We start from the raw sequence: 15,485 nt of genomic DNA, 5'->3' as shown, positions 1-15,485 counted from the left end.
ACGGGTGCACAGGGCACCCTAATGCCATCAAGCTATAGAGGGGCAGAACCCATTTGTATTTCTGGGGTGACAGGGGGATCCCAAGAGTTGACTGTACTGGAGGCAGAAGTGAGCCTAACTGGGAATGAGTGGTAAAAGCATCCCATTGTGACTGGCCCAGAGGCTCCATGCATCCTTGGTATAGATTACCTCAGGAGAGGGTATTTTAAGGACCCAAAAGGGTACCGCTGGGCCTTTGGCATAGCTGCCTTGGAGACAGAGGAAGTTAAACAGTTGTCTACCTTGCCTGGTCTCTTGGAGGACCCTTCTGTTGTGGGGTTGTCAAGGGTCGAAGAACAACAGGTGCCGATTGCTACCACAACGGTGCATCGGCGGCAATATTGCACTAACCGAGACTCTCTGATTCCCATCCATAAGCTGATTCGTCAACTAGAGGTTCAAGGAGTGATCAGCAAGACTCGCTCACCCTTTAACAGTCCCATATGGCCGGTGCGAAAATCTAATGGAGAGTGGAGGCTAACTGTAGACTATCGTGGCCTGAATGAAGTCACGCCACCGCTGAGTGCTGCCGTGCCGGACATGCTAGAACTGCAGTACGAACTGGAGTCCAAGGCAGCCAGGTGGTATGCCACAATTGATATAGCAAATGCATTCTTCTCAATCCCTTTGGCAGCAGAGTGCAGGCCACAGCATGCTTTCACCTGGAGGGGTGTCCAATACACCTGGAATCGACTGCCCCAGGGGTGGAAACACAGCCCCACCATTTGCCATGGACTGGTCCAGACTGCACTGGAACAGGGTGAAGCTCCAGAACATCTGCAATACATCGATGACATCATTGTATGGGGCAACACAGCAGAAGAAGTTTTTGAGAAAGGGAGTAAAATAGTTCAAATCCTTCTAAAAGCTGGTTTGGCCATAAAACGAAGTAAGGTCAAGGGAACTGCGCAGGAGATCCAGTTTTTAGGAATAAAATGGCAAGATGGACACCGTCAGATCCCAATGGATGTGATCAACAAAATAGCAGCTATGTCTCCACCAACTAGTAAAAAGGAAACACAAGCTTTCTTAGGCATTGTGGGGTTTTTGGAGAATGCATATCCCAAATTACAGTCTGATTGTAAGCCCTCTGTATCAAGTAACCTGGAAGAAGAATGACTTTAAATGGGGTCCTGAGCAACGACAAGCTTTTGAACAAATCAAACAGGAAATAGTCCATGCAGTGGCCCTGGGGCCAGTCCGGGCAGGACAAGATGTTAAAAATGTGCTCTACACCGCAGCCGGGGAGAATGGCCCTACCTGGAGCCTCTGGCAGAAAGCACCAGGGGAGACTCGAGGTCGACCCCAAGGTTTTGGAGTCAGGGATAGAGGGGATCCAAAACCCACTACACTCCAACAGAAAGAGAGATATTGGCAGCATATGAAGGGGTTCGAGCTGCTTCGGAAGTAGTTGGTGCAGAAGCACAGCTCCTCTTAGCACCTCGACTGCCGGTGCTGGGCTGGATGTTCAAAGAAAGGGTCCCCACCACGCATCATGCAACTGATGCTACATGGAGTAAGTGGATTGCACTGATCACACAGCGAACTCGAATGGGAAACCCCAGTCGCCCAGGAATTCTGGAAGTGATCATGGACTGGCCAGAAGGCAAGGATTTCAGAATGTCACCAGAGGAGGAGGTGATGCATGCAGAAGAGGCCCCACCATATAATAAACTGCCAGAAAATGAGAAGAAATATGCCCTGTTCACTGATGGGTCCTGCCGGATTGTGGGAAAGCATTGAAAGTGGAAGGCTGCTGTGTGGAGTCCTACACGACGGGTTGCAGAAGCCAGTGAAGGACAGGGTGAATCGAGCCAGTTTGCAGAGGTGAAAGCCATTCAGCTGGCTTTGGACATTGCTGAGCGAGAAAAATGGCCAGTACTTTATCTCTACACTGACTCATGGATGGTGGCAAATGCTCTGTGGGGGTGGTTACAGCAGTGGAAGCAGGGCAACTGGCAGCGCAGAGGCAAACCCATCTGGGCTACTGACCTATGGCAAGATATTGCTGCCCAGATAGGGAATCTGGTTGTGAAAGCATGCCACATAGATGCCCACGTACCAAAGAATCGGGCCACGGAGGAACATCAGAAGAACCAGCAGGTGGATCGGGCTGCTAGGATTGAAGTGGCTCAGGTGTATCTGGACTGGCAACATAAGGGTGAACTATTCATAGCTCGGTGGGCCCATGACTCCTCAGGCCATCAAGGAAGAGATGCGACATATAGATGGGCTCGTGACCGAGGGGTGGACTTGACCATGGACACTATTGCACAGGTCATCCATGAATGTGAGACATGCGCTGCAATCAAGCAAGCCAAGCGTTTGAAGCCTCTTTGGTATGGAGGGCGATGGCTGAAATATAAACATGGGGAGGCCTGGCAGATTGATTATATCACACTGCCACAGACCCATCAAGGCAAGCGCTATGTGCTCACAATGGTGGAAGCAACCACTGGATGGCTGGAAACATACCCTGTGCCCCATGCCACTGCCCGGAACACTATCCTGGGCCTTGAAAAGCAAGTCCTGTGGCGACATGGTACCCCAGAGAGAATTGAGTCGGACAACGGGACTCATTTCCGAAACAGCCTCATAGACACCTGGGCCAAAGAGCATGGTATCGAGTGGGTATATCACATCCCCTATCACGCACCAGCCTCTGGGAAGATAGAACGATACAATGGACTGTTAAAAACTACACTGAGAGCAATGGGTGGTGGGACTTTAAAACATTAGGATGCACATTTAGCAAAAGCTACCTGGCTAGTTAACACCAGGGGATCTACCAATTGGGCTGGCCCTGCCCAATCAGAACTTCCATGTAGTATAGAAGGGGATAAAGTCCCCGTAGTGCACATGAAGAATACATTAGGGAAGACAGTCTGGGTTAGTCCTGCCTGTCCTGGTTCCGGTGGGGATAGGGTTAATTTTTCCTGGTATTCCATGCCATGTGAGCCACGCCCACCGTGAGCTGCCGGGGGAGGGGGCAGGAAGTTGCTGCTTAAAAGCTTAAAAGCGGGCTGGGGCGTCCCGGGTCCGGTCCGGCCGGCGAGCGGCGGGGAGCGGCGGTTCCGTAATCGTGTTTGTATATTCCCCTATCCATGTTGTTGTTGTTGTTTGCCTGTCCCCTTTACTGTCCTGTTAAACTGCCTTTGTCTCAACCCAAGAGTCTTGCCTTTTCTTACGATCCTTCCTGTATTAGGAAGGCGCGAGCGAGCGGCACGTGGTTCTTTGTTGCCGTCTGAGGCTAAACCACGACAGTCCTTTTTGGTGCCCAACGTGGGGCTCGAAGGGTTGAGATAACGACAGAATCCAACTAGAACGTGGAAAAAACGGTTTTGGTTTTTTTTTTTTTTTTTGTATGCATTTATTTTATTAGGTAAATAGTCACTGGTCATCATGTTGCTTGGTTTGTTCTCATGGCTGTGTTACATAAATTCCTATATGGCTTATGTACTCCCTGCGATGCTGTTTACCATGTCTGGAAGAGGGATGAGGATTATCATTCTGCTGTCCTGTGCGTTATCTGTTTATGATATGATAACATCACTGTTCAGACGGCTATTTTGGGGTGTTTATGTGGTTTTGCTGTCCTGTCCGTACATTGGACACCATCTCTCAGAATTTGTTAATAATTTCCCCAGCCCTTTTGCCTCCCTTTTCTCCTTCGGGTCAGGTATGACAGCTTTTGAGAATTTTGAATATCCTTGGGATACTCAAACCAGCGTGTTCCTAGTGCTATGTCTCCTGAATACGTTCCAGGTCTTGTTTAGGGTTAAGCGACTATTTAAGACTACCACCCGGAGATCTCCTCCGAGGCTGGATAGTCAGGGGTGGCATGGCACGTGGGAGAGCATGGGCAGGTACCTAGAGAACTACTCACCTCCAATGGTCTGGGACTTCACCCCTGAACAATTACAGGACCCTGATAAAGTGGTAGAATATCTGAAGGGAAAATGCTGTGGCTATTCCAGAGAGGCACAACTCACCGCGCTGTGCTGGGCCCTGGCCAGTATCTACCAGGCACTGCTCAGAATTATGCAGCACCCTCAAGGGGAAGAGATGGAAACCAGACCAGCAGCCCCTGCGGCTGCTGCAGCCCCTGCGGCAGCCCCTGCGGCTGTTGCAACCCCTGCGTCAGCCACTGCGGCTGCTGCAACCCCTGTGACGGACACTGCGGCTACTGCAACCCCTGCGTCAGCCACTGTAGCTACTGCAATCCTTGCGCCAGACACTGCGGCTACTGCAACCCCTGTGGTAGACACTGCAGTTACTCCAACCCCCATAGCAGCCACTGCCACTGAACCAGGGGTGGACACACAGCCCCACCATTTGCCATGGACTGGTCCAGACTGCACTGGAACAGGGGGAAGCTCCAGAACATCTGCAGTACATTGATGACATCATTGTATGGGGAAACACAGCAGAAGAAGTTTTTGAGAAAGGGAGTAAAATAGTCCAAATCCTTCTAAAAGCTGGTTTTGCTATAAAGCGAAGTAAGGTCAAGGGACCTGCGCAGGAGATCCAGTTTTTAGGAATAAAATGGCAAGATGGACACCGTCAGATATGGTGTGATCAACAAAATAGCAGCTATGTCTCCACCAACTAGTAAAAAGGAAACACAGGCTTTCTTAGGTATTGTGGGTTTTTGGAGAATGCATATCCCAGATTACAGTCAAATTGCAAGCCCTCTGTATCAAGTAACCCGGAAGAAGAATGATTTTAAATGGGGTCCTGAGCAACGACAAGCTTTTGAACAAATCAAACAGGAAATAGTCCATGCAGTGGCCCTGGGGCCAGTCCGGGCAGGACAAGATGTTAAAAATGTGCTCTACACCGCAGCCGGGGAGAATGGCCCTACCTGGAGCCTCTGGCAGAAAGCACCAGGGGAGACTCGAGGTCGACCCCTAGGGTTTTGGAGTCGGGGATACAGAGGATCTGAAGCCCGCTACACTCCAACAGAAAAAGAGATATTGGCAGCATATGAAGGGGTTCGAGCTGCTTCGGAAGTAGTTGGTGCAGAAGCACAGCTCCTCTTAGCACCTCGACTGCCGGTGCTGGGTTGGATGTTCAAAGAAAGGGTCCCCACCACACATCATGCAACCGATGCTACATGGAGTAAGTGGATTGCACTGATCATGCAGCGAACTCGAATGGGAAACCCCAGTCGCCCAGGAATTCTGGAAGTGATCATGGACTGGCCAGAAGGCAAGGATTTCAGAATGTCACCAGAGGAGGAGGTGATGCATGCAGAAGAGGCCCCACCATATAATAAACTGCCAGAAAATGAGAAGAAATATGCCCTGTTCACTGATGGGTCCTGCCGGATTGTGGGAAAGCATCGAAAGTGGAAGGCTGCTGTGTGGAGTCCTACACGACGGGTTGCAGAAGCCAGTGAGGGACAGGGTGAATCGAGCCAGTTTGCAGAGGTGAAGGCTATTCAGCTGGCTTTGGACATTGCTGAGCGAGAAAAATGGCCAGTCCTTTATCTCTACACTGACTCATGGATGGTGGCAAATGCTCTGTGGGGGTGGCTACAGCAGTGGAAGCAGGGCAACTGGCAGCGCAGAGGCAAACCCATCTGGGCTGCTGACCTATGGCAAGATATTGCTGCCCGGATAGGGAATCTGGTTGTGAAAGTACGCCATGTAGATGCCCACGTACCAAAGAATCGGGCCACGGAGGAACATCAGAACAACCAGCAGGTGGATCGGGCCGCTAGGATTGAAGTGGCTCAGGTGGATCTGGACTGGCAACATAAGGGTGAACTATTCATAGCTCGGTGGGCCCATGACTCCTCAGGCCATCAAGGCAGAGATGCGACATATAGATGGGCTCGTGACCGAGGGGTGGACTTGACCATGGACACTATTGCACAGGTCATCCATGAATGTGAGACATGCGCTGCGATCAAACAAGCCAAGCGTTTGAAGCCTCTTTGGTATGGAGGGCGATGGCTGAAATACAAATATGGGGAGGCCTGGCAGATTGATTATATCACACTGCCACAAACCCGTCAAGGCAAGTGCTATGTGCTCACAATGGTGGAAGCAACCACCGGATGGCTGGAAACATACCCTGTGCCCCATGCCACTGCCCGGAACACTATCCTGGGCCTTGAAAAGCAAGTCCTGTGGCGACATGGTACCCCAGAGAGAACTGAGTCGGACAACGGGACTCATTTCCGAAACAGCCTCATAGACACCTGGGCCAAAGAGCATGGTATCGAGTGGGTGTATCACATCCCCTATCACGCACCAGCCTCTGGGAAGATAGAACGATACAATGGACTGTTAAAAACTACACTGAGAGCAATGGGTGGTGGGACTTTAAAACACTGGGATACACATTTAGCAAAAGCTACCTGGCTAGTTAACACCAGGGGATCTAACAATCGGGCTGGCCCTGCCCAATCAAAACTTCCACGTACTGTAGAAGGGGATAAAGTCCCCGTAGTGCATATGAAGAATATGCTAGGGAAGACAGTCTGGGTTAGTCCTGCCTCAGGCAAAGGCAAACCCATCCGTGGGATTGCTTTTGCCCAAGGACCTGGGTGCACTTGGTGGGTGATGCGGCAGGATGGGGAAGTCCGATGTGTACCTCATGGGGATCTGATTTTGGGTGAGAATAGCCAATGAATCAAATTGTGTGTTGTTAATTGCTAAGTAACCCTGTCACTGTATGTCCTCATTACTGTAATAGCTATCAGTTGTACTACAGTAAGAATCACCCAAATTAAGGACAGATGGACTTTGATGAAAAATCGAGTAAAGCACAGCAGCAATGGGATCTGAACTGACCTCAGCAGCTGGTGCCCATCAGCTTCCTCAAGATCTACATCTTCAGCCCACGGACTGTGGGCATGAGCCACACTGGGTACACCAGCCACAAGCTCCGAAAATACAGCATGCAACAGTCCAGCACCACCCAGCATCTCACCTGCCCTGAGAGACTGTTCTAACAGATGGAGCCCAAAGCCATGGATTAAATGAACTCAACGGACATTTTAGAGGGATGGCCCATAAACTAAGGGCATTATATCTGTATGAATATATATGTACATTTATATATATTATATAAGACAAGGGAAAGTGGTGGCAATTCATTGGAACCTGTAAGATTTGGGCATGGCATAGATGGTATGGAATAAGGGGTGGATAATGTCCTGGTTCCAGTGGGGACAGGGTTAATTCTCCCCAGGCTCTGTCAGGGACACAAGTATTCCATCCCATGTGATCCATGCCCAGTCTGAGCTGCCAGGGGAGGGGGCAGGAAGTCACCGCTTGGAGCAGGCTTGGGCATCCCGGGTCCAGTTCCGAGCAGCGGTTCCATAATTGTGTTTGTATATTCCTCTGTCCGTGTTATTGTTGTTGTTTTCTTGTTCCCTTTGCTGTTCTGTTAAACTGCCTTTGTCTCAACCCACGAGTTTTGCCTTTTTCTTCCGATTCTTCCGCATGTTGGGGTAGTTCGAGCGAGCGGCACGTGGTTCTTTGTTGCCGTCTGAGGCCAAACCACAGCACGTGGTCCCTATGAGATCCCACAGTAATCTTGTTGGTCAAGTGGCTGAATATAACACCCTCCAGTCAACTCTGGGGCTTTGGTGGGTTTTGCTATTGGAAGCCTTTGAAGGTGGCACAACCATACCAAGCTCCTGGTATTTTCAGAGTAGGGACAACTCATCAGGATCTTTGCTGGCTGAGTCATTGGGAAAAGTTCTCACAAGCCTCCAAAAGTTTATTTTAGAGTATCAGGACCAACTGCATCACAGTGGGATGAGAAATGGGAAGATGGTTTCATATCTATTATTTAATTCTGAAATAATTGCATTATCTAACATTTTTTAAAAAATGGGGACATGGGTTTTAATGAAGAATTCACGCTCTGAACTGAAGGAAACTGTTATGGTATGGCATTGTGCTGCTCTATCACTCCCATGACAAATAGTGCGGATCCGTTAATGACCTACGTGGACTCATTAGATGCAAACACACCAATACTCCTGAAAAGCTGCTCTGCTTTGAGGAAGAACAAGTTCCAAATATTGCTGAATGGAATTCAGTCTCAGAGCAGTAATTACCGATTGTAATTTTGGAGTAAATGCAGTAACTAATTATTGTCATTTTCCATCAGTGCATTATATTGTGTGCCAATCTTAGAATAACTACAATAATTAGCAAATGGGATTTTGCATGCTCTGATATCAAAACTGTGGTTTATAGAATGGACATGAGAATTTTACCATAATAAAGTTATTAGTAATTTAAATGGGCAGACAGGTTAAAGATGATCAGACAGAAAAGAAAAGTGTTTCTTTGTTAGTTTTGCAAATATGTTCAGTAGTTCTGTTTCAGCCTCCTCCAGTAACATTCACTTCCATTCTCTCATGTATGAGGACAACACAAAGTTTGGGTTGCAAACACAGTGAGGGACGCTTAATTTAGCCACAGTTGTCAGTGGAAATTAAAAGCAAAAGTAATCCAAAGAAAAGAAAAATATTGTCTGAGCTGATGTTTTTTCAGTACCTAAACAGACTTTCCCAAATGAAGCTGTGCTGATTTTGATCTCACTTTATTCACTCATATTAAAGCTTGTGCTAGAGTACTGTTTTGATGTAATTATACTAGTGCAAATTTCCATGATGTAAGCAAGTCTTAAATGATCTAAGTGATGACTAAAGGAGGGAAATTACAATAGTCTGTGCAGGAGGAAGAGGAACTGGTTAGGAAGATTGTAGGAGGCATAACTACAAGAAATGGGATTAGATCCTGATAAAGGATATGTAGTCCGAATCTGAAGATGAACAGCTTAATAGACAACAGTGAGATCAATGCAACTGCAGAATAGCCTCTCATTGGAGGTAATACAAGCCTATCTGAGAGGGATAATCAATCCAAAATTCAGTAAAAAATACATTTTTATTTGACTTTGCATTGAAGTGATCTGAAATGACAAGAGACAGCCAGAAATTTTCCATTCACATCTTTTTGTTTATGGGCATTTGGAATTTTGCTTGTTTGTTTTATTTTTGGCTGATAACATCTTCTTACTTTAAAATGAGGTGTTTTGGGTTTTTTCTCTTATCAGAGCACAGACAAAGGAAAAAGCAAAGTTTTCCAGTTTGGTAACCTATTAAAAAAAAAGACATTTCCTCTGGGAAAAAATATCACCTATTCCAGACAGCTGCAAAAACAAGCATCTCACAACTCCCGCAGTAAACCACATATCAGCACATGTTTAAGAAGCTGTGAAGGAGGACCCGAACATCTTTTTTTTTGTATTCGAGCTTTGGCCTATGTTATTTCCCCTGGCATTCTGGAGAAGCAGGTTGCCTGGACAATGCATTATTTTAATGTTTTGCCACTATGAGCACAGCTGAAAAAAAAGTCTTACTGTTGACCTTTTTTTTTCATTCTTCTGCTTCACTTTTGTCTCACTCAGTTTGTCTCACACTCGCTTTGTATCACTCAGTTTCATGCCAGTCAGTGCTCCAGGTTAGTCCCACCCAAACGTCTCTCCATCTTTAGCTTTAAATAAAACTTCAGCAGCAGAGTATCTATCTGAGCTGGTAAATAACCCTTTGCTAATGATCAATCACTGAAATGAAGACATAGAAGGGGAACGTATAGGATTTTCACTGCTTTTCTGTGCAATGTCTTTTATTGGTCTATGAGCTGGATGCTTCTGTGCTGCTCTTTTAAGTCCTTAATACAGGAAGAGCTGTGAATTATGGGGTTTTCAAGGCAATATTGTCCTATCATGGCTATCATGATTTAGCATGGATGGGGCACTGGGCAACTAGCTTTGAGACCCCATGTAGAGGGGTGGAATCACACTGATCACTTCTGCTTCCACAGGGAGGATGAGAGGAGCTTGTCTTTCTGTCTGCCCTGGCATGCAGAGGGCTCTCCCCCCCCCCCAGGCACTCTAGGTTGAACCTGCAACTTTGCCATATCACAGGGTATTTAAGGACTCCTAAGAATGGCCATCCAAGGGAGCTATGGATTTCAGGGTGCTTTTTTCTTCATTATTTTGTGCATTTACTATCTGAAAGACACATGAAGTGCCTCTGAATCCTTGCTTCCTAGTCCTGAGGGGGAATTTGTAATTGAATATATTGATTTTGACAGAGTTCCCTCAAATAATCCTCTTCTACTTTTTCTTTCTCTCCACTCTCCCCTCCCCCCACCTTTTTTTTTTTTTACTACAACCACCTCCTAAATTATAAAGAAAAAAGAGAACAGAGGCAGCCATTTTGGAAATATTTTGCCATCTGAATTCTTCAGGGCTTTGCTTGCCACAGCTTGTGGGCTTATCTGCCACATCACAGAGACCCTTTCAGTGTTTGACAGCAACTTTAGAGCAGTTGCAAGGAAAACAAAGGACTTCAAATCACTGTGGCCTGGACTGCTTGTGTCCTAAAAGGGAGATTTATAAGCTAAAAAAAACTGCATCCAGAATTAAAATCGAGTGAAGATCTTTCTTGGTTAGGAAAAAACACTCTGTTGGATTACATCAAACTGGGTGATGCTTGTGGTTTTTGTTGATAGCTTCTTATTTTTGGAAAGGAGTTCAATAAAACAAAGCTCTTCCTTAGAAAAATCCCAATTAAAAATTTTCTTGAGCATCCTCTTGAAGCACATGAGTCAATATGGTTATGCACACGCTTCTAGTTGGAATTAAGGACCCTGAAGAGCTGTGACCAAAGTAAAACTAGATAAAAAACATCCAGGAGTTGTTGTGTTTCTGCCAGTTAAGGGACCTGCCTGCTCTCAAGCTTTGCAATAGCTGTCTGTGCTGTACCCACAGGCCTAGCTGGCTTCTGTCCTAGTGTTTTTAGGAAACTTCTTGGAGCAGTAATGACACTGTCTACTGCATGGGCAAGTCAGAGAATTCCAGTGGTATTTTGGAGGCTGGCTGGAAGTTGCACATCAAACCAGCCATGGGGGTACAATAACACCGTGCTGAGCCAAGAACAACTGACCTATCTCTAAGTAAGGCTTATTACTGAGGGCTTAGCCCTGTGGTCACTGCTATCGCACAGCCCTGGCAGGAAGCTGAATTGTGACCATCATGACTCAAGTTCCTCTGTCTGCTTCTAGGGTGCTGGTGTGGATGTTTCCGAGCACTGGAAAGCAGATGAGCTGAAGAAAGAGCTGCATCTAAGCCCTTCTGAGCTTCTGGGTATCCTTGCTGTCACCAAGTGTCCTCTCCAGTCTAACCTGGTATGGTAGTCCCTGTGCTAAGTCAGATCCTTCCCTGGGATATGCTCCTTCAGTGTCCTCCTGGGGCCATGTGCACTTGGCCAATCCCTTTTGTGAGATGCAAAAAAACCACAGAAAAAACAATTTTCCTGGAGAACTCTCTCCTGCTACAAGACAGGTACATCTTCAGCTCCTTCAATGGGCTCATCAAGGTGTGAGTCTGCAAGAGAATAAGGACTTCTGAGCTGCATTTACTCCATTTTGATAGGGACTGTCTGTACCTCTAATAAAGGCTCCTATAAGCAGAGGATGGAAGTAATCTGGTGGTAACAACTGGTAACAATTTTGCTGGACAGCAGAGCATTAAAATCAAAGTAAAAGCCAGGAAAGCTAAAGGACTTTTATTTAGAGGTGACAATTCAAGACTGTTCTCCTGCTTTGCAGAAGCAAAGGAAAGAAAAAAAATGCTCCAAGAGAGAGATATGGAAATTTATTGCTATTTTACCAGCTAATTTCTTGTCTTGTCATTTATTGGTGAAAAAAAACCCCAAACAACAAATCTTAGTCCTACTACTGAGTAATCTTTTTATAGGAAACAAGCTGAGACCTCAACATCAGCCTGATCATGAAAAGATAGAAGCAGAGCACTTCATAATGATCCATGATAATGAAAACACCATAGACTCATACCAGTCAGTTTTTAACACCACAGGTGTTTACAGCCCTGCACTTTCTTATATGACCATTAGAAACAAGTATATCCTCAGTGATCATAGCTATGCTAGGATATAAAGCTATTGCTTGGTGCCAAACTAAGGAGATACTTGTGTTCCTCGATCCCTGTGCAGGTGTTATTGAAAATCTCCCCAACAAAGACAGTCCCTGCTTTAACAAAATTGCATGCATGCATCTCCCACTCTTCCCCAGCAAAACTTGCAGTAAAAAGCCAGTGTGATGAAACAAAAAGCATTTGGATATGGAAACATATTTTGGTTTCAAGCTTCCAAGAAGCCTTGTCATAAGCAAGGAAAAGAAAAGAGATTTTTGAAGAGGGAAAATACATTGACAGTTATCTTCATATAGTCACGTATAAAGGAGAGTCTAAACTATGGAGGCTGTATCTTGCACATGAACCAAATACGTTTATTGAAAGGTTTCTTAACCTGCTTCATGTTGTCTTCAGTGCAGCACCTCTTTCAAAGACATTTTGATCCCATTCCTTAATTCTCAGTGGAAAGGATACTCCTCTGAAGACCAGTTTTTCAAAGATATTTGAGATACCAGTGAAAAATTAGAACACTTCATAGTTCTTTGGGAAGGTTGAAGATAAGGATTTCCTGCCTGATGGGTCAAAAAGGGCCTGAATCAAAATCACTGAATCTTAGACATTACAGCTATAATGGGCTAGAAAGGTCACCTAACCCATCACTCCGTCACTAATCCGGGAGCGCAAACTGCTTGTTGTAGCTTAGGGCCACCCTGAGTGCTGGGTTTATTGGGGAATTTCTGGTGTGGAACAGTTTTAACAGCAGAGAGACTTCCTGTCTCTGTAACAAAAACATATGGTCTTATATTTCTGTTTCTCAAAGAATTATCTAATGGAAAAGCCAGCCAGTGGTGGAAAATATTTCCATTTTTGGAAACATCTCCATTTTTGTTATTGGTGATAGGCTGGGATTTCAATGAAACAAGTTGCTGCTTCTGATACTTTTGACACTGTTACATGTACTAGAAGTTCCCTTGGAGCATCAAGCTGGCTCCTCTCCAACAATACAAAGTACATGAGTCTAACAATGAGACCCTCGTTCAGATTTGTCTAGGTCCTCACTCAAGCAAAGCTTCCTTGGCTTTGGTTGGGTTTTATCTACACACTGAAGTTAACAGTAACTGAGCAAGAAGTGAGCATGGATCCTTCTATTAATTTCTTGGTCTTGGGAAGAAAGAAATTAGGGGTTATTTAGTTGTCAGGGAGACATATTTACATAAAGTTATTATGCTGTGATGAAATTGGATACAGACTATACCACATAAAAATGAAGAATGTTTTGAAACATTTGCAACAAAGAGCTATTGAGACAGACGCTGTCCCAGTCCAGTCATCTGGGATTAAACTGCAGCCCAGTCCCATGTCTTAATTGAAGATTTTCTTCAGCCACCAGAAATGCTCTCTTTAGCTGAGCAAGGGGAATCAGGACAGCTGCTAGCTCTCCTCTAGTGACTAGGAAGACTTCTAGAGATGCAGGATGCCCTGGGGTGGGGAACTTGGCTCATCCCTCATTAAGCATCCTTCCACCTCTTTTTCTAAAGAGATGCACACGCAAATGGTTCCTGGTTTATGTGGTGTGGCTCCAGACAGAGGCCTAAGTGAAAAAGGCAGAAGCTAGAGAGTCACAGAGCTGAATCTTTTTGAGGGTGTACAACACAAAGAGAGGCTACAACCACAGCTGATGCTCCCTTCCCCATGCAGTTACCTGTGCTAGTGCTTTGTATACAGTGGTTCCCACAACTCTTCAGTAGGGCCTATTAGCATCCTTTGGCCTCTTCAGCTGCACCTTCAGCCTCTTCATGCCAATCTGGAAACCATTCATAGCCTGGATAGCAGCTTGGGCACTGGCAGGATTGTCAAAACTTACAAAACCTGTCAAAACATGAGACAAGGCAGGGGGCTTAATGAGCTGAAGGGGGCCAAGGCACGTACATGCAACCACCCCTGAGAATGAACATGGGGAAGGAGGTGAGGGCAGTGGAAGGGAGGGAGTAAGCAGGTAGGAGACTGGGCAGGTAGGCAGGAGAGTGAGGAGAGGATGGTTGCCAATGGGGGACAAAGGGTAGGAGGGGTTGTTACAGATCAGTGTCCCAGGATGCAGTGCCAGGTCTGAGTGCCAGTTTGGACACAAGATTATATGAAGCACAGGGATCCAAATGCTGGTGCCACAGCACCAGCACACACAAGATTTGGGTCCTTTGAGCTGGGTCTTAGCGGACGTGATGCATGGTCTCAAGGCACCCTGTCTTGCTCTTTTTCCCTCCATCATGACTTGGGTAAATCTCTAGACCCTCCTTCACTCACCAGCATAACCTTTCCTTTGCCTTCCAATATTCACAATGAAGGGAACCTGATACCTATTGCTACTTCCTTATTATGTTAATATAAGTAAAATGTGAATTTTATAAGTTCTCCATTATGGTATTCATCGGCATGAACAGTTTGATTGTTAGCCATATGAGGAGCTTTATTAAGTGGCAATTACTGCAGACTTTCTGTTGACTCCGCAGTTGAGAAAGATGAACACTAGTGCTTTCCTAACATAGTTTCCCTAAGTAGTTTCATACCTTGCCGGCAAATCATCCAATCAGCCATGGAGCGCATCCAGCAGTAGAAACACCTATAGTGACTGAATATTGTATTTTCAGGCCACCTAAAATGACATTCTCTGTCTCAATGGAAGACTTGTTCTCTGGGGATCAGAAGAGCCAAGATAGGTTAGAACTACACAGGATGCAATGCATCTCACACATTCAGCTTTGGGAAGGGTTTCTGGTGTGGATTCTTTTTTTTCTTCCTTTTTTTTTAATGTTAGCTCCAAGAAAAGGCCTCATTTGCCCAGACTGTATATGGCTTTAGCTGGAGTGACCATGGGTCTGGATATTAGTGAGGCAGGGGGCCATCACATTGTATAAGAATTGCCTTTGCCAGAAATGTCCCTGTGTGCCAACAATGTTTATGAGCACAAACCCTGGGTAAGACTAGCCTGGGCCAGCGTGGGCTCTGGACAAAGCCATCTGTCTTCCCACCCCTGCAAAGCTCTGGCAGCACAAATTAACCTTAGGAACCCAGTGTCTCTCAACAGACAGGCTAGAGAGTTGGGCAAAGAGGAACCTTATGAAATTCAACAAGGGCAAGTGTAGGATGCTGCACCTGGGGAGGAATAACCCCATGCACCAGTACAGGTTGGGGGCTGACCTGCTGGAGAGCAGCCCTGTGGAAAGAGACCTGGGAGTCCTGGTGGACAACAAGATGACCATGAGGCAGCAATGTGCCCTTGTGGCCAAGAAGGCCAATGGCATCCTGGGGTGCATCAAGAAGAGTGTGGCCAGCAGGTCGAGGGTGGTCATCCTCCCCCTCTACTCTGCCCTGGTGAGGCCCCACCTGGAGTCCTGTGTCCAGTTCTGGGCTCCCCGGTTCAAGAGGGACAGGGAACTGCTGGAGAGAGGGTACAGCAGAGAGCTACCAAGATGATT

The 15,485-nt window shown here is 46.3% G+C and overlaps 1 protein-coding gene across 22 annotated transcripts in view; it reads right to left on the bottom strand.

Annotated features, from left to right (window-relative positions):
• The window catches only part of LOC141735446 (CUGBP Elav-like family member 4), a 788,748-nt gene that overhangs the window by 39,155 nt on the left and 734,108 nt on the right, over nucleotides 1-15,485 (bottom strand). For 18 of the 22 annotated variants that reach the window (XR_012584735.1, XR_012584727.1, XR_012584729.1 and 15 more), the window contains one exon: nucleotides 13,715-13,881. Coding sequence is in view for 13 of the 22 variants with exons in the window: in XM_074568250.1 (XP_074424351.1) it covers nucleotides 13,754-13,881 (128 nt within the window). In the remaining 9 variants the exon portion in view is untranslated. Of the gene's footprint in view, nucleotides 1-10,242; nucleotides 11,464-12,367; nucleotides 12,585-13,714; nucleotides 13,882-15,485 lie in introns of those variants that run through there. The other 4 variants (XM_074568244.1, XM_074568248.1, XM_074568242.1 and 1 more) reach the window with 3 other exon arrangements.

The sequence above is a fragment of the Larus michahellis genome, chromosome W (assembly GCF_964199755.1).
Source record: "Larus michahellis chromosome W, bLarMic1.1, whole genome shotgun sequence".
In the NCBI taxonomy this organism is placed as follows: domain Eukaryota; kingdom Metazoa; phylum Chordata; class Aves; order Charadriiformes; family Laridae; genus Larus; species Larus michahellis.
The sequence above is the reverse complement of the archived record's forward strand: the minus strand, read 5'-3'. Positions and strand labels throughout refer to the sequence as shown.